The 17,918-nt window shown below is 41.1% G+C and overlaps 4 protein-coding genes across 10 annotated transcripts in view; 3 read left to right on the top strand and 1 right to left on the bottom strand.

Moving 5' to 3' along the window:
- Window positions 1-5,012, top strand: part of LOC135114870 (phospholipase A2-like) — a 30,652-nt gene extending 25,640 nt beyond the window's left edge. The window contains exons 4-6 of the mRNA XM_064031053.1: window positions 1,408-1,567; window positions 1,903-2,055; window positions 3,009-5,012. Coding sequence (XP_063887123.1) covers window positions 1,408-1,567; window positions 1,903-2,055; window positions 3,009-3,096 — 401 coding nt within the window. The 3' untranslated portion in view covers window positions 3,097-5,012. The remainder of the gene's footprint in view (window positions 1-1,407; window positions 1,568-1,902; window positions 2,056-3,008) is intronic.
- A 1,128-nt stretch (window positions 5,013-6,140) lies between these two features.
- LOC135114866 (SUMO-conjugating enzyme UBC9-B) lies at window positions 6,141-11,145 on the top strand. Of its 7 annotated transcripts, none has more exons than XM_064031043.1 (6): window positions 6,142-6,297; window positions 8,016-8,095; window positions 8,303-8,386; window positions 8,483-8,600; window positions 9,027-9,171; window positions 9,288-11,145. In XM_064031043.1, the coding sequence occupies exons 2-6, from the start codon at window positions 8,030-8,032 to the stop codon at window positions 9,355-9,357; spliced, it is 483 nt and encodes a 160-aa protein (XP_063887113.1). In that variant the 5' UTR covers window positions 6,142-6,297; window positions 8,016-8,029; the 3' UTR covers window positions 9,358-11,145. The 7 variants fall into 7 exon arrangements, with proteins under 7 accessions (XP_063887117.1, XP_063887113.1, XP_063887118.1 ...); XM_064031044.1 differs by lacking the exon at window positions 6,142-6,297 and adding an exon at window positions 6,343-6,498; XM_064031046.1 differs by lacking the exon at window positions 6,142-6,297 and adding an exon at window positions 6,873-6,896.
- On the bottom strand, window positions 11,138-15,808 carry LOC135114863 (uncharacterized). The gene is made up of 6 exons (XM_064031039.1): window positions 15,618-15,808; window positions 14,972-15,135; window positions 12,946-13,297; window positions 11,989-12,341; window positions 11,425-11,679; window positions 11,138-11,303 (listed from the first exon to the last, which is right to left on the bottom strand). The coding sequence occupies exons 1-6, from the start codon at window positions 15,697-15,699 to the stop codon at window positions 11,247-11,249; spliced, it is 1,263 nt and encodes a 420-aa protein (XP_063887109.1). The 5' UTR covers window positions 15,700-15,808; the 3' UTR covers window positions 11,138-11,246.
- Window positions 15,809-16,271: 463 nt separating this feature from the next.
- LOC135114865 (leukocyte receptor cluster member 9-like) lies at window positions 16,272-17,849 on the top strand. Its single transcript, XM_064031042.1, has one exon. The coding sequence runs from the start codon at window positions 16,920-16,922 to the stop codon at window positions 17,523-17,525; it is 606 nt and encodes a 201-aa protein (XP_063887112.1). The 5' UTR covers window positions 16,272-16,919; the 3' UTR covers window positions 17,526-17,849.
- Window positions 17,850-17,918: the final 69 nt, after the last annotated feature.

The raw sequence follows: 17,918 nt of genomic DNA, 5'->3' as shown, positions 1-17,918 counted from the left end.
GTAGAAATGTTAATCTGTCACTAGGGCGATAAAAAACATCCTTAAAGATCCGTGTAAATTCAACTACTAGGGCCTTTTAAATGTAGTGGAGGTGCTCGCAGAAGTGTTTCAGAATAATATGATTTGTTTCACGCCTCTGTTAACTCTCTTACTGTTTTAGTTGTATTTTGGTAACGTACAGTGTAGCACAAGATATCGTTTGCAGAGACAGATAGAATAAAGACAGAATAAAAGATTAACTCCGTATTTTCTAGGCCACAGGAATATTTAACATGGTATGTGAGGTGTAAGGGATTGTGGGAAAAAAGAATATTTAACAATGAAAGGGTAAAGAAGTGGTGAGTGAATGAGCGAATGTGCTTTTCCTTCACGCTGAGTGTTAACGTGGCTAGTTTGCTGCGGTGGACGAGATTAAAAGTTAAGAGGCTTGTTTTTAAAGCAGTCTGAGAGAGAGAGAGAGAGAGAGAGAGAGAGAGAGAGAGAGAGAGAGAGAGAGAGAGAGAGAGAGAGAGACGCGTTTTCTCACATTTGTCTTTGCAGGGAAGAAAACTTAGACTCTTCTTGATAAAGTGCTCCTTTTTTTTTTTTTCGTCTCACTGTTTTACTATACTCTTAATGAAGTGGTCTTGTTCTCTTAACAATCCACCTACTGCTGTGAAACGCTCTTAATCCACGTTCTTACTGTCTAAATTTTCTCTTACTCCTTAACTGTACTCTTGATAAAGCAAATGTGTTGGGTGGATGTACACTCTTTACATGCCACTTAACCCCTTCACTGCTCTCGTCACCCGCTAACATCCAGAACAGATGAAAGAAATGTGTGGGAGAACAGAGAGAGAAAAAAAATATAAAAATCCTAAGTTAATGTTGTTTCTTTAGGGACAGGACTATTTAAAAGAGAAGTACAAAACTAAGGGTCTTTAAATTTATAGAAAATCATGGGAAGAAATGTGTTTAGCAGTGAAAGGCTTAATTATATTCCTGATAAAGAGAGAAAGGGAAAAAACGAAAGAATACCAGCTTAACTTAGTCTATTTAACCTTTCCACGGCGATACGAAACAATTAACTCGACCAGAAGCAATGCATGAAATTTTTATAAGCATCTACAAGAAAGAAAAGGCTTAAAAAGAAAGATTTTGCAATTTCTACCCAGTTTAAAAGATTGCAGGTGGGTGTAGAAAGAGTAAAAGTGTCTGAGAGTGATTGGTAATTAAGGAAAAGATGTACCAAATTGCAGTCAAAGGATTAAAGGTAAAATTGAGGTGAACCATATTCCTGACGAGGTGTTCTCCATCTTGTCTTCCCTTGCTTTCCCTCCCTCTCTTCAAGTGACGTGAGACTGACTTGTCCTTAATCTTGTCTTCCCTTGTTCTTAGTCTTACCTTCCCTTGCTCTCCCTCCGTCAGGAACCAAGTGGTGCGGGACTGGGAACGTCGCGGAGGGCTTGGATGACCTCGGTTCCCTGAAGGAGGTGGATGCCTGCTGCCGGGACCATGATCTTTGTCCCGACGACCTCGAGCCCGGCCAGACACGCCACAACATTAGCAACGAGTCTCCATTCACTATGTAAGAGAGAGAGAGAGAGAGAGAGAGAGAGAGAGAGAGAGAGAGAGAGAGAGAGAGAGAGAGAGAGAGAGAGAGAGAGAGAGAGAGAGAGATCATAAATCATTCAGCTTCAGTTCTAGTCTCGCATACATTAACTTCGCAGCCTACTTTCCTCATGCCTCATCTCTCTCTCTCTCTCTCTCTCTCTCTCTCTCTCTCTCTCTCTCTCTCTCTCTCTCTCTCTCTCTCTCTCTCTCTCTGTCTGACTCACGTTCTCACTCCTACATACATAAAATCACCCCACATTTAAATTTGCATTCACGATCGATTCCCACACTTGTCCTCCTTTACTGCAGGACTCACTGTGACTGCAACGAGAGCTTCAGGAAGTGTCTGAAGGACGTGGGCACAGGGGAGGCCAAGGAGGTGGGCTCGGCGTACTTCTCAACGGGGCTCTTCCAGTGTTACCGTCTGGCGAAACCTGTGAAGGGGTGCAAGCAGTGGGCTGGGTAAGGAAGGCACTGACGCATGCACATTGAAGGCAATATTCTGAAACACTTTGCTCTCTCACCACGACTATGTTCAAAGGCCACAGAGGTTTTTAAGACTGCTTGTCCTGTTACTAATGTAGAAATGTTGTAAATCTGTCATTACAACCATAAAAAACGACCTTTAAAACACACAGTATCCTTCAGTAAGAGCCTTTTGAATGTAGTAGAGGTGCGGCGCAGAGGCGTTTCGGAATATGGTCCTGAGGCTCGCGAGGGTGGAAGGCAAAAGTTTCCCGATGGTGTTGAAAGTCAGGATACGAGTGTTTGCCGACCGAGTGTTGGGTCATGGCGGAGTGGCGGGACGAAAGCTTTACCCTCGCCTTCCTCGATGTGGCCTTGGCTTCGCTCACATCCATTTCCATAGCGAATGCTTTTTTTTTTTCTTTAAGAGTTTTTGTCGTAATCAGTGACTCGGTTGAAGGAAAGCCAGATGAGGAGGATACCGCCTCACATCACTCATATTTTTTTCCCTCTCTGTAATTGGACATGGCTCGTGACACATAAAAAGCTCAGTCATCCGTATTATATAAATGATAAAATATGTATACACTAATATTTAATGAGTTGGACCGTGCAGCCTTGGTCATATAGTTTTCTCTTATCCAGTCTGTGGTGTGTGTGTGTGTGTGTGTGTGTGTGTGTGTGTGTGTGTGTGTGTGTGTGTGTGTGTGTGTGTGTGTGTGTGTGTGTGTGTGTGTGTGTGTGTGTGTGTGTGTGTTTATGTGTGTGTGTATGCTGTAAATGATAATCAACTTGGTTTTCCTGCCGAATATAGCTCTGTGTTATCTCCTTTTATATTCGTGGTAATATTAAGGTTCACTCAAAATCTGTCCTCACTTTTCATTGAGGCCTATCATTGCCTCACAAAACACTTAAGTGACCCTTTCCATAACATCTGCCGTCTCCCACAGCCTCCTGACGCAAGCTTGTCAAGAGTACGAGTTTGAGGAAACTGGAGAACCCCGCTGGCAGGTGTTCGACATGAAGGCTTTCGATTAGAGGGAAAAAACGACGAGATCTGAAGTTGGCTCCGGGTTTGCTGCAGTTGTACATGAAAAACTGGAAGAAAATGGAAATGAATCTTGATAAACTACATGGCAAGAAAATGGAAACAATGGAAATAGACAAAAAGAAGAGTAAAGTAGAAAATTTGGGGCAAGGATATAAGAAGCCTGAGTTTGGCTTATAAGCTGTAATAATTAAGAGAATGGAAACAATAGGAAGAAGAAATGATGAATGTACATGCAATGGAACAAAGGAAAATAAACACGTCAGGTGAAAGTAAACATTTATCAGTGGATATTCAGTCAGCAAACGAGATGAAACTCATGATAGGAAAATTTATTTAGGTTTGAATAGAGCTTAGTTTTAAGGTACAGTTAATCGAAAACCAGTGGTGAAATAATAGTAAGAATTAATATGTTTTGAGGGGGATAGGTATATAAATTGATGTTTTGACGGGAATGAACATAGAAATCAGGTATTTTGATGGGAATAGATATACAAATGAAGCTGTTTTGAGGTAAGTAGATATAAATTATGGTCTCAAGGTACGTTTATCAAGATCCCACTGAAACATGAAGAGATAAGCATGAGTGTAGCAAGATAAAGGCAGCAGTCAGTCAGTCAGTCAGTCAGTCAGTCATCATCACCAGCGAGTCACACCACCGTAGGTTTAGGCACAGTAGACACCACAGAATGTTCACATTTTGTCCCCCAGAAATTAGCACTATACGTATTAAAATGCTCTGGTATTTGCATATTAATAATTCTAATAGGCATTTGTGGCACCGAAGTATTTTCATATCTTAATATTCAACGAGCACACATCATTTTATCGCAGTTGAGTCATATTTTTTCCGTGAGCGACATTTATTTTCTGCACCTGCCGACAAGCGTGTATTCTCGAGCATAGACATAGATCTGTAGCGTCATAGGCGGCTGGTGGTCCTGTAGCACTTAGCGTTTTCCATTTTCAATACCACTGGATGAATCATCACTGTCTCTTCTTAGGACCATGTTCTGAAACATTTCTGCGCCGAACTTCCACTATTTTCCAAAGGCTTTAGTTGAAGTTACACGGGTTTTTAAGGGTGTTTTTTTTTTTTTTTTTTTTTTTTTTTTTTTTTTTTTTTTTTTTGCCATGGTTCTAGTGACAGATTAACAAAATCACTACGTTATTAACAGGAGAAACACTCTTGAGAATCCGGCTGATCATCTCTGTGGCCTTTGAAAATGGTGGTGAGAGAGCAAGGCATTTCTTAATGTGAACCTAGCACGAGTGTCTGCACTCTGTACCGCCAAATTTAGCACTTGGTTTCTGTAATGAAGGCTTGTGTGGGAAGACCTCACGTTTGTATTTGTGTTAGTAGATGACACTGCTGTCACTGCGCATCCCAGCGTCCAAACGTACATGTGCCAAAATTCATAAGGTGACAGACGTAATATTTTCCTGAACTAGACTATTTTTAGCTTATCTAACGTCATTACTGAAAACGGAATTGTATGTATGTGGAATCATGAAAAGTTTGGCACACACACACACACACACACACACACACACACACACACGGAGAGAAAGAAATTAAAGAAACTCACTACTTAAATCAATCCTCCGTAGAAGTTTTATCAAGAAGGAAAAACGTGTTAAAACTCAATGCCAGACTTTTTTTTTTTTTGAGAATAGGCGGCGAGGACGAAGGTTTCAAGGTCACCTACATGAAACATCTGTGTTTGTGCTGTCATGACTCTCTCTCTCTCTCTCTCTCTCTCTCTCTCTCTCTCTCTCTCTCTCTCTCTCTCTCTCTCTCTCTCTCTCTCTCTCTCTCTCTCTCTCTCTCTCTCAGTATTACAAGCGTCACATCGGAACACTTCAGCCTGGTATTACTTTAAACAATACAATGAATAACTGAATGATATTTGATGTTTGATTAACCTGCTGTGTGTGTGTGTGTGTGTGTGTGTTCTCTCTCTCTCTCTACAAGGGTTCAAAATACTGAGAATAATGTGGAATATACAATAGACAGATAAGAAATGTAAAACATAGTGGACACCATTTTCAAATTAGATAATTTCATATTTAAAAATAGCTCTTAGTATTCATATGACTCAAATGATGATCCAGTATGATAGAAAAAATTGTCATTAAACTAGCTAATGATAGCCATTCCATTATGACATTCTTTTAATTTGTGGAAAAAAATTACTTTCAAATTCCGTGTCCTTTGCCGAACAAAACTTGAAAAAACACACCATATCAAAAATTGACATTTGCTTATATATATATATATATATATATATATATATATATATATATATATATATATATATATATATATATATATATATATATATATATATATATATATATATATATATATATATATATATATATATATATATATATATATATATATATATATATATATATATATATATATATATATATATATATATATATATATATATGAGAGAGAGAGAGAGAGAGAGAGAGAGAGAGAGAGAGAGAGAGAGAGTGGTGGCTTGGTAAAAGTGAAGAAAAAAGTTACGAAGAAAGTACATAATGCTTGATTACTTCGTTTGGTGCTCCTTTTGAGGAAATTTGGTAAACACAGAAACAAGCAATAACTGGCATACAACAGGAAATGCTTAACACCAATACTTATTTCAAAACATTCATCCATTCCTACTTTCATTGGTAATTATGGAGTTGATCTCAACTACCTGAAAGCTCATCTCCAAGCTCACTGACACCGTCATGAAGCCACGATAAATCACACGCTCTCAGCTACGGGCCGTCTTGAAAGACAAGGGCCTGTCCCCACCTAAACTGAGGTGGGAAAACTCCAAGAAGAGGAAGACCTGTTTCCCGTTATCATCACCACTTAGAAGAGCAGGGTGTAAGAAAACCTCCTACCGTTGGCTGAGAAATTATATAGACATTATTCAGCGTTCCCTCTTACACCTCCAGCTCCTCTCTCCTCTACCAGCGAGAAAAGGGGAGCGAAAGAGAATTATATAGATCTCATGTTACAATGTAAGCAGTGACTAAGGTAAGGGTAGTTCAAATTTGGCGCGAAGGACACTGGCGTCTGGCGAGGAGAGCCGAGAATTCGCGAGAACCGACGAGAATCAGACCCGTTCTGCCGTCACCAGTGTTTTTCCGCCTGCCAATATCCTATACACTCCGGGCTGAACCAGGTGGGTATTGCCCTTGGTCCGTGAATACTTTAGGCTTGTGTGGAGCGAGGAATGAGCGAGTTTGAGCCACTAATATGGAATTATTAGAGGAAAAGTGGAGAGGCTGAGAATCTGGCGGGGAGGGAGAGTCCGTGTTATTGTGGGCCGGGCAGTGTCGCATTATATTCCTTCTGAGAGAGTAACTGCGTCGAACTGAGAGTGGTGAGTGGTTTTGGTGACACGTGAATGTATGGTGCATGTGTTGGAGAGGTAGTGAGGTAGGTTGAGTGAGGAAGGAGGAATGGTTATGGAAAAATGTTACGGGCGGGAAGGGAGGAGCAGCAGCCATCAGCCGGACATTGGCACGTTTTTCCGTTCTTTTGTTCCCCGCTGCTTATTGCCTCCGTTTTGTTTTGTAGCAGCATTTCCCGCAGTAAATCCGTGTGTACGTGAAGCAGATGAAAGTAGGGTATTAGTGGAGCATCGTGCATTGAGGTGGTGACTGGTGGTGGTGGTGGCGGTAATGGAAGAAACTTGTACGGCTCTAGTGTTTGTTTTGTTTTCATTGGAGTTAACAGAACCTAGGAGAACTGTCGCTGCTTCAACCCAACTAATATAATGTAATGTCATTTATCTATAACCTTGTTTATTATTCAGTCTTTCTTATACCATGCTGCCTTTTTGCATTACCTGCCATATAACTTAAACTGCTGATGGATCACTGAAAACTGATAAGTGGATAGTGAAAATCGAGGCGTTATCAGAGGCCTTTTTTTTTCCTCTCTTTTTCTTCCAATGTCTGGCTGGCTATCTTGTTACATCAGTAATTTGGGTTGTGGGCTCACCAGGTGTGCTCATCTGCCACCCTCTCCACCATGTGCTGTGCATGGTGGGAGTGAGGCCTGAGCGAGGTGGGAGGGTAGCGCACGCCCAAAACATTAATACACTTCGGTTCTCTCCGTTGGTTCAGCACAAGGTACACAAGTCAGTCCTTCATTCTGCCAAACCTTTAAGTAATTACATACAATGGACTGGTGTGCTGCAGATTTGAGCCACTCCAGCATTTTACAGGCAATTTCCGCTACTTGCCTGACTAGCCGGATGAGCAGGGTAGTCAGCCAGTCAGCGCCCTGACATACCAGTCTTCATAAAAATAACTTTCCAAAACAGACATTGTAACTTGAATCTTAGATTGCTTCTCTTAAGTGGGTTATTATGAAGATAACCTTAGCCTGCCAATTTTCAGATACTGTTTATATGACAGTTTTTCAAGGCATGATCCACACAATCTAGTGAACTGAATGAATCTAAACCTAACTTTGCTCACAGATGAAAACGCTAATGTTATTTCATTATCAACTGGTATTCAGAAAGTGTAGTTTAGGCATCCTCCAGCCAGGAGTCATTCTTCAAAACCTGTAGAAAAACCAGTTTCATCTAAGTTTGGGGGAGGCCCTGTCAAAAAAATGTAGTGCAATGACTTAGCACAGCTGATCCCTGAAAAACTTGTCAATTTTTATGGTCTTAGAAATCTATACAGCTCTCACAATAACTTAACTTAGATATATTTGTATATAAGGAGGCTGTTGATACTGGGAGTCCCAAGATTCTAACCAAAGATGTCTCAACTGTGAGATGACCGTGCTTACCACTGTGTCACCGGGTCCTGATAAAGTTAGATTGGTACGTAGGTAAATACTGTTTAGTGTTCTTGGGTCTGACTATGGCTGTGTTTTCAGATTGACTCGCCACTATGTCTGGAATTGCCATTGCTCGTCTGGCTGAAGAGAGAAAGGCATGGAGGAAAGATCATCCTTTTGTAAGTATGAACATTTAATGCAAGGATAAAAAAAATTTGCAAGTTAGAACTGTTTCTTTAATTTTTATATATGTTTTATTGTTTTGCTGGTGTTGTTTTTGTTGTCCCATGTTATTATTCCTATGCTAGTATGTCATAACTCTGTGAATCTTGTATAAAAAGCAGTCTTGTTTTTCCAGGTTTGTTAATTTACTTTTGTATTTACAGGGGTTCATTGCTCGCCCTACAAAGAACCCAGATGGCACCCTGAACCTCATGAACTGGGAGTGTGCCATCCCTGGCAAGAAGGGAGTAAGTAACTGCAGCTTCTCATTGCAGTGCAGTTTCTTAACCAGTATATGAGACATTTATTGTATGTGTTTGATATTCAACTTCTCCAACCTACAGACACCGTGGGAGAGTGGCCTGTACAGATTGCGCATGATCTTCAAAGATGATTACCCTTCCACTCCACCCAAGTGCAAATTTGAACCACCTCTCTTCCACCCCAATGTTTACCCATCAGGTAAATATAAACCTCAAACATTCATGTGTCTATGATGTTTTTCAGGGGTTGTTTGTGATGGATATTGTTTTTATTCACTGGTAAATGTGTACCTTAAACATTGATTTCTATGATGTCATTCAATGGTTCTTTGTGGCATATTTTCTGTTATTATTTACTTGTTTATATTAGAATTTTGCATATGCAATAAGCTGAAAAGATAAGAGAAATTGAAATGTTGATTTGATAGAGATAATGGAATGTTGCCCAAATTACTTACCTTGCTTTGGATTAAATTGTGGCATTATATTTTGACTTGTGGTTTGGGTCATCATGTGTGGGATTGCTGGCCTGGTATATAGATAGACAGGTGTTCTGAAAAGTAAGATTTAAGAAAAATACAATATCTGTAGATAGATGTGCTAACTCTCCTTTAACACTATTCAGGAACAGTGTGTCTGTCACTGCTGGATGAAGAGAAGGACTGGAGGCCCGCCATTACAATCAAGCAGATTCTTTTGGGAATTCAGGACCTTCTCAACGATCCCAACATCAAGGACCCTGCACAGGCTGAGGCGTACACCATCTACTGGTGAGTGGCTCTTGTTTCTTGGAGTTAATCTAGGGCAGCTTGATGAAGACACTGGGAATGGATGTAATTTCTTTTGTAGTCGTGTATTCTTAATTGTGTTCATTTTTTTGTTTCAGCCAAAACCGGTTGGAATATGAAAAGAGAGTACGGGCACAGGCCAAGGCAATGTCTGCCCCTTTTGAGTAAATCCTGGACGTAAAGTTGAAACGACGCTGACTTTGTGCTCCCCGATTTACATTTGCTTATTAGGTATAACTAAGTAGGTAGATCTTGGGGCAACTGGATGTTCTGTCAAGAAACTGGACATGTTTCACTGTTGTCATGTAACAGATGAGCTTACATGGTCAGACAGTGTTTGGATACATGAGGATTTTAATTTTTATTCATTCTATACATTTCTTTCCTGTGTATGAATCTGCCTGTGTATTGGAAAACTTCTCAGCTTCCTGATTTCCAGAATCTTTCAAACGTTATCCCTGACAGGTCAGAGTGAGAAGTGATTTACTGTGACTTTTATTTACTTTTTTATGTACCTGTCCTCTATGTTCTACTTTTGAGTCATTAGTGGATATTAATAAAGCTATTTTTATCATTATATGCATTCTTCCCCTGTAATAGAAAGGAAGCTAGAAGGAATAGTCATACTGACCATCATCCTAGTTAGAACTTAAGATCTTATTGTTTGATATCTACTTGTATTGCACAATTCTCTGTATGTGCGATGTCTGTCTCCCTTCAGGAATGTTTCCCGAGGAGCTAACCACAGCATAAAGGCCTCGTTGTCTCTTTGTTCAAACACTTCCTCTGTGCTTGTTCAAGCTCTGCCTTCACAAGCACATCGGATACATATATTCCTTTATCCCATTGTTTAGTCTTTCCTCTCCCATTAGTACCTTCATTTTTTACTCTCCTACAAAATTCCTCATTTACTCATGTTTGCTATTATGAAGTCCTTTTTTGCATTCAGACGTACCAGGTCTTGCAGTTCACCATAATTACCCATAACCCATTCCATTAAATCCCTTTTCTTGTATGCACACCTGTTCCTATTTTTCTGTTTTGGCCTGTCCTTCCATGAGGAGATGGTGTGTTGTCAGCCTTTCAGGAATATAATTTCATGTTCTTTGCACAGTGGCAAAATACCTCAAATATTATTGGTCACTTTAGTGCCATTGTGCAAAGCTACATATTGTAGTATATAGTTGTTATGGACATACAGTAAAATCCCTCTTATCCGGCATCAACGGGACCGCCGACATGCCGGATACTTGAATAGAAGTGAAATTATGTCCACAATCACCACCCTACACTCACTCATCTTACTATAACAAAGATCAGCTGATCTGATCAGCTGCTTAAGTGTAAGCACAACATGCTTCCTCTTTTCTACAACTTTAGGCATGATGAAGGCATCAGGTGATAAACAGTGTACACGGGGGACTGAGTCACTGAGTAAACACATTGCAGTGGGCCGCAGGTGGCGTGACGCAGTGTGCTCTGGTGGCGAGGGGATAAAGTATGCCTCACGCGGGAATTTTAATCGATTTTATGAGTACACATTGATTTTTTATTGATTTTAAGGCTCGGGGAAAAATGTGCCGGATACTTGAAGCTGCCGGATACTTGAATGCCGGATGAGAGGGATTTTACTGTAATTGGATTCTCTTTTTGTGTGTGAGGATGTGTTGAGGCATTGATAGGAGGACTACAAGTGTTGTCCTGATGCTTCGTACACATTCATGTGCTAATTAGTTGTGTGTGCACACAAAAGGAAGCTCTCAATGGTGTAGCAGACAACTGAAGTTATGTTATTTGTGCTGGAACTGTTCTGGTGCTAAGTTAAGCTTTTCATAAGTCATCCACATTAATTTGCAGTATGTATCAGGTGGCCTTCAGTAACCTGAAGACCTGGAGAGATTGGAGAAGTATTATCTCTTATATATATTGGTATTGAATATCTTCTAAGAAATGCTACATCAGTCCTTTATTTATCCAACCATAAGCTAGGAATCAGTGTTAAGAAAGGAAGAATCTAACAGTGAAGTGGATGGGAGGCTTCTCACTGTGGCAAGCTCTTAGTCACAGCAGCGGGAATGAAGTTCAACCTCGTGGAATATGTTCACTTTGGTCTTCTGTGGAAAGATAAAAAAAAAGTCCCATAGTAATTCATAGAAGGCCTCTGCTACCAATGAGGTGGGGAGAAATTTCAAACTATAAAGAGAAATGTTTGTTGTGGCCTGATGGGTAACTCACCTTCATAATTACTTTATTTTCGTTTGTTGGGGTGGCAAGGTCTCTGGTTTTGTCATCCCGCTTGAAGATTATGGCTGCCTTTCTCACTCGCTTGTTAATTAGGTTTGTGATTGTCGAGTCAATAGTGTCAAGCATTCCTGTCACCCTGTCAGAGTTAATATATGCTGACCACACTGCAGCAAATTTGGCAACTTCCACCATTTGGCAGCGTAGTTCTTTCCTGGTGTCCTTGATCTCATTTGCCCCATCAGCATTCTGCCAAAGGTGTGGTTATGTTCAGCATGTCTTGTTTCTCATCATTTGTTATGCAGAACATGAGAAGTGGAAGATGATAAATCTAATCTGCACAAGATTTTTCCCCTAACTTTCATCCCTAATTCCTTTACTAATGCCTTTGTTTACAGGTATCTTTCTTCACCCTGCCATCCCTTTTATTGGTAAACTGGAATGCTGTCAGGTTCAGGCAACACCATTTCATGTTGCTGTTAGCTAAAATATAATATGATTTATTTGACAAATGGGAGATATAAGATGATAAACAATGTATTAGTTGTATCTACACACCTTAAGCTGTAGGGCAGCAGTGGATAGTTCTGTTAACATCTTCCACATGATGGTGTGTACAGGGCCTGTAATGGTGATGCCCTTGCAGTAAGGGCCATGCTCAGTGGGTAGCAAGCTGATGGAGCTGGATGGGTGGGTGTGTCCAAGTACCTGTCTCAAATTGTTCATTAAGGTCTTCATATTTTCAAATTCAGTGATTATTGTTGACATCTCTGTAGTCTCTACATTCCTTTCCAGTTTCTTTGAGGTCAGTGTAGGCATTTCTTTTTTGTTGAGCAGCTTGTGGAGGAGCTTCCCTTCATGCTCCCTGGTCATGGTTTTGGTCCTGATGTCCCCAGCATTCAAGGCTTGATCTGTCAGGGAGTGACTAAAAGTTAAAGGGATTGTGGTAGTGGGTTTAGTGAATGTAGCCTCAATTGGTAATGGGTAATGGGGAAAACAAATACTGCAGGGAGAAAGCCATGGAACAATTAATCACTTTAATGTGGGTTCAGAATTTTTCAAAGCTCTTTCTGATTTCATACTTCCCCAACATTCTGTGGACTTGCACTTCACAAATCAAGGAGAGCTTAAAAAAAAATTATGGATTCACATTTCATATGGCACCATATGACTGTGACATTGCAGTGCCAGAACCTAAATCACTCAATCAGTCGTATTTAATATTGTGTGGTTTAGGCATGAGTATGCATTCTGTAAGAGCCTCCTAAATCTCTTAAAAACCTGCCCCCCAGGTGAGTTTGTACCCATCAAAAGAGAAAAAAAAGGCCCCCTATTATTCATTTGTAGGGATATACCTTTGTCTTGTCATCCTTTATCCTTCCTATACAACACATAGGAAGATGAGGTGATGGCTAAGAAAGAATAGCAAAGATGAATAACAAATATGTACAATATCATCTGTTTCTTAACTAGCTGGAGGTACAAAGTTCCTAATGGAGGACCCCAGGAACTAACCATATGCACTGGGAGGATGTTCTAATGATGAAGGAATTTTGACGAGGTTATTCAGGAGGTAAAGTTGAACTGAACTCGTGCTGAGACGCTTCGCCAACACCTTCAAGCAGTTGGTGACTGCAGGGCGTGGAGCCGGAGCTGCATCTCCTAAAGGAACTTCCCCAGGTGATGACTTGGCCTGTGCATGAGCAAAGCACTCCAGTTGGTGGAAGGTACCATTGAGGGTTGCTGTGGTGCCCCAAGGGTCAAGTTGGTGTGTGAAGACTTCAAAAGCTTCAGCCACAGCCTCAGGTGTTGTGTCCATCTTGGCCAGCTGGCATGCATCCACCTTGCTGCCATTGCTTCCACCTGCCTGCAGAGTTAACATCCATTACATGATGTGTGTGTGTGTGTGTGTGTGAGGGAAAAATCAGTGGAATTGATGTTTTGATTATTTTATTATATTTTATTTATTTATCTTTTAATTAATTTATTGGTCTGTGTTTTATTAGTGAAAGAATTGGTTGGAAAACATTAATATATTGTATTATCAATTAATTCATAATGCTTTTATTAGGAAAATAGAAAGGGATAAATGCTTTGTTTTTATTTATTTATTTAACTATTCATTTATTTATTTTATTTATTTATTTTCTATGTTTATAGAAGGGGATAAGGCCCCTATACAAAGTTAGCAGCTGGGGAAGTGTAAAAAAACTGGCAGAGACGACTTGGAACAACTAACTTCATAGAAGCTGTGTTAGCTAGATATGAAAAGTGAAATTTCCAGTTTAGATTATAAGTAAAGAACTGACTGAGGATGTTCAGTGTAGAAGAGGGAGATGGTCAAGTGTCATTAAAGAAGGGGATAGTGATCTGGAAGGTTGTGTTGAGTTGATATATGGAGGAATTGAGTTTTTGGGGTATTGAACAATATTAAGTTTGCTCTGCCCAGTCAGAAATTTTAGAGAGATCAGAATGGGGCATTCTATGGCTTCCTTGCATGATCTATTTGCTGAATGTAGGCAAATTTCCAGTAAGAAGGAAAGATAGATGTTGATAGATGGAAGTTTGACTGGGCAAGTGCAAGCACAGAGGCACAGTTTTGGAGAACAATAGGAGGGACCCCATCAGGTTTATAAGCCTTCGAGGGATAAGGCTAACGAAGGCATGGAAAACATCACTACAAAGGGCGTTGAATAGGAGAGGAAGGAACAAGTCCTGAATCATAATTTCACAGAATTGTTACGAGACTAGTGCAGCTTTGTAATAATGGTAACTGACGTGGCAGCAGGTGCAGCAGTGTACCTGAAACACCTGCAAGCTGCATCACACCATAAATTGTTTATATTCTGCATCAAAAAGGTAACAGTAATCAGTCTGAAAAATCATATAAGTATTTCAGATCTGAGTTGGTCTTGTCTCGCTGATGTGTGAAGTATGAATGAAAATTCTCTCTCTCTCTCTCTCTCTCTCTCTCTCTCTCCCCTGTTGTCGAAGCAATGTGGGAATCCCGTCTCTTCCCTTCTCCCCCCATCCCTCCTTCCTCTTCTTCCTCCTCTCTACCTTCTTCTCACACCTGCTATAATTTTCTCGTTCTCCCTCTCAAACCTACAATCTCACATTTTACTCCCTTTTTCTTGATTTTCCTTCATTGATTTCCTTCCCATTCGTGTTTTCCTGTCCTATTCATCGTCAACTTTCACATTCTTCTTGTTTTTTATTTTCTCTATCACTTCTTTTTCCTATATCTTTCTTCTCTTTATTCTCTCGCACACCTTCTTGATTATATATTAGACTCTTTGAATCATATTCTGAAGCGCTTCTGCGCCGTACCTCCACTGCATTCAAAAGGTTCTAGTTAAGGTCACACGGATTTTAAGGCTGTTTCTGTGGTTCTAATGACAAATTAAATAGTGCTGCATTATAAATAGAAGAAACCCGGCAAATCATCTTTGTGGCCTTTGAGACAGCAAAGCGTTTCAGAATATTCTCTCTCTCTCTCTCTCTCTCTCTCTCTCTCTCTCTCTCTCTCTCTCTCTCTCACCTCAGATCCACTCTGGGGTCTTGGGATAAGTCGAGAAACCTCAAGCAGCTTAGTTCTTGTCTTGTTGAGGCTGTCTATCTCCTGCCGTACCTCCGCCTTCACAATCTCCAACAGCTTCTGGAAGGCCTCCTGAGTGGATGGCCGAGGCACTTCATCGTTTGATCCTGCAATGATATCATATGAAATGGAATAGCTACTCTGGGTGGTGAGTAGCTGGGATATGTGACCGGTTCTGGTAACATTGATATAACGTGAGGGTTTTCTAAGAGACAGAATAGCTACTGGGTGGTGGGTGGCTAAGTTAATGACAGGTTGGGATAATAGTAAAAATAACATGTGTTTTCATTTTAGTGTGAATGTGTGAGTGAGTGTGTGTGGTGCTTTGTCTGGACCAGCCGGTATGGGATCGCCTACCTGCTGATATAAAGATAGGTAGTTTTCATCTGACGGCTGGTTAGGTTGGGTTAAAATTAATTGAGTGTGTTAATTTCGTTGCTGATCCCTTCATTGTTAGTCCACAACTTGAAGAAAGCGTCATATTTGGCTGATAAATAAACAATCAGTGTCAGGACATAGTAGGTTGAGGTTATTTGTATATTCCCTACGGGTGTGACTAATGTAACGCGCCACAAGAGTTCTGACTTACTCTGAGCCGCAGACACAAGACACAGAAGAGTTAGTGAGTACATCAGGGCAAGCATCCTCGCCACCATCTTGCGTGCAGTCATCTCAACACCACCTTAGCTTATACTGGGGCTCAGGTTCGGGCTGTCATTGTTTTTGAGTGACACCTGCAGCATGCACACCTGTGATGCTGCACTTGCACTATCACACTGATCACCCCTCTATACCCCCCCCGCCACACATGCACGCGCGCGCGCGCGCGGTAGTAATAATAGCTTTCGTTGTTTTCTCGTTGCCTTACTCTAAAAAAAAATGCCTTTTCATTGTTTTATCCACTTTAATAAGAGAGTTACATTAAATATCCTCATAACTATGACTGTTATGTAAGAGAGGCATTGGCTTAGGGCAACAAAAGAACGAAAAATTCTTCCTTTCACGTTTATATTTTTTGACTTACATTGCTTGATACGCTCTTCATTAATAAATCTAACCATTACGTCTTAATATAAAATACAATAGTTTCTCATAGACAGGAATGCATTTTTTTTGGATCAACATGTGCGAGTATCTTCCTATTCTTTCAGCACGTCCCTCCCTCCCATGACTGCGTAGGGGCTCGGGAGTGAATTATTTAACTTCTTTCATAGTGCCTTTCGGGAAGAAATAAATAGCTTATTTTTATTTATTTTTTTTTTTTTGACAGCCCTATAATTAATGATAGTTGTGTCATCGTAATGTGAGAATGTTAGGTAATCATTTCTCCTAAATTTGCTAATTTCACCACAACAACAACTAAAGCAAAATCCGATAAACGGTGACAGAGGGGTAGAGTGGTGGAATTAGGAAATGGGATATAAAGTAGACTATGATGGATAGAGGAGGGAGAGAGTAGTGAAGTAGGATATACACATACAAAAAGTTTCGACGGATGTGATGCATTCGTGTGTGAGGGGGAGGGAGCGTGGGGTCACCATTGATTGTATTGATAAGCTCCTTTCCGATAACAGTAACATCGAAACACCAAAAACAAATACAATACAGCTTTTGGAAGACAAGAAAGGAAAATACAAAGAGAGTAGTTTTGACAGCAAAAAGAAACCGAAAACAAGATCGCATGAGGGAAGTGCTGTTGCCAGAATCGGGAAGTAGCGGTGTCGGGGCATGAGTCACGGCGCGGAAGGGTTGCACCACGCTGAGGCGACTCGTGTGTTGCATCACGTTTCTCCACGAAGGCAGATAAAAGCTGCGCCAGTCCCGTCACCCGCACCAGTACTCAGTGAGCAGTAGTAGAAAAGCAATACATTAGCACAGCCGCGCCACGGTGATGTCTTGCACAACCACAAAAGTCGGAACAAACCTCATCGATACCGAGATGAGTGAGGTGCCGCACACACTGCCCGACGCCAGGACCATCTGCTCCTTCTACTTGGAGGGAAGGTGTCGGTTTGGCGAGAAGTGCCACAACGTTCATCCTGCGGGCGTGGTGCCGACGAGGGTCACCAAGCCCAAGAGTGTAGTGAAAAGGGAGCCTCAAGAAAACAATGACAAGAAACCTCCTCTGAAAACTGCTGGCGATGTGAGGAAGAGAATTCAGTGGGATCCAGATCTCCCCAAGGAACATTTCACCGTCGGGTATCTAGATAGATTCACTGGTGTGGTGGAGAAGCCTTTCACCGCCTTCACGTGGGAACATCTGTCCATGGTGGATCTGGACCAGCTGGCGGTACCTCAGCATCGCATTCAGTATTACAAGTATAAGGATGTCAAAGTCTGGGACAAGAGGGAGCGGCTGGACCTCGTGTTTGGCAGCGCGGGCGGAAACAGCACCATCAGAGAGGTTATCCAAAGAGTGGAGGAAGAACTTGCCGAGAATATGTGTGTTTCTGACGACCCGGACTATGGTAACAACCTACAGATAGAAGGAACGTAGCCTGGGTCCAGAATAGACTCGTTATTTCGATTTCCGAGAGGCAAAGTCTGAGGAATCTTGAATACCCGCGCACTTTGGCAATCATGTGAGCGAGGATGTGTGACGGAGGTTCAGTATTGGTGGTACAGGTGGTGGTGTCTACGTGCGTGAGCGATGCTTGACAACCGCCTTCACATTAATTCATGGTTCGTCATTACTTTGTTACTGGTGGCTTAGATTCTCTTGGTTTGTGCCTCGTTATCTAGTCCTCCGCGAGTATCTTATCAAGAATGACCACTGATATTAATGTTTACTGATATACTACAATAAAGAGTACGAAAGGGAGTTTACTTTTCATGCAGGTATACACAACTCTCTCTCTCTCTCTCTCTCTCTCTCTCTCTCTCTCTCTCT

This window comes from Scylla paramamosain, chromosome 28 (genome assembly GCF_035594125.1).
Source record: "Scylla paramamosain isolate STU-SP2022 chromosome 28, ASM3559412v1, whole genome shotgun sequence".
NCBI classification, from domain to species: domain Eukaryota; kingdom Metazoa; phylum Arthropoda; class Malacostraca; order Decapoda; family Portunidae; genus Scylla; species Scylla paramamosain.
Note: the sequence above shows the minus strand (reverse complement) of the source record. Positions and strands in the feature narration are given on the sequence as shown.

Coding starts and splice junctions, on each gene's coding strand:
- LOC135114866 (XM_064031043.1), top strand. CDS start 8,030: ATGTCTGGAATTGCCATTGCTCGTCTGGCTGAAGAGAGAAAGGCATGG. Junction 8,096..8,302: donor GGAGGAAAGATCATCCTTTT/GTAAGTATGAAC, acceptor TTGTATTTACAG/GGGTTCATTGCTCGCCCTAC. Junction 9,172..9,287: donor GAGGCGTACACCATCTACTG/GTGAGTGGCTCT, acceptor TTTTTGTTTCAG/CCAAAACCGGTTGGAATATG.
- LOC135114865 (XM_064031042.1), top strand. CDS start 16,920: ATGTCTTGCACAACCACAAAAGTCGGAACAAACCTCATCGATACCGAG.
- LOC135114863 (XM_064031039.1), bottom strand. CDS start 15,699: ATGACTGCACGCAAGATGGTGGCGAGGATGCTTGCCCTGATGTACTCA. Junction 15,136..15,617: donor TCTTGTGTCTGCGGCTCAGA/GTAAGTCAGAAC, acceptor ATATCATTGCAG/GATCAAACGATGAAGTGCCT. Junction 11,680..11,988: donor CTGCTGCCCTACAGCTTAAG/GTGTGTAGATAC, acceptor CACCTTTGGCAG/AATGCTGATGGGGCAAATGA.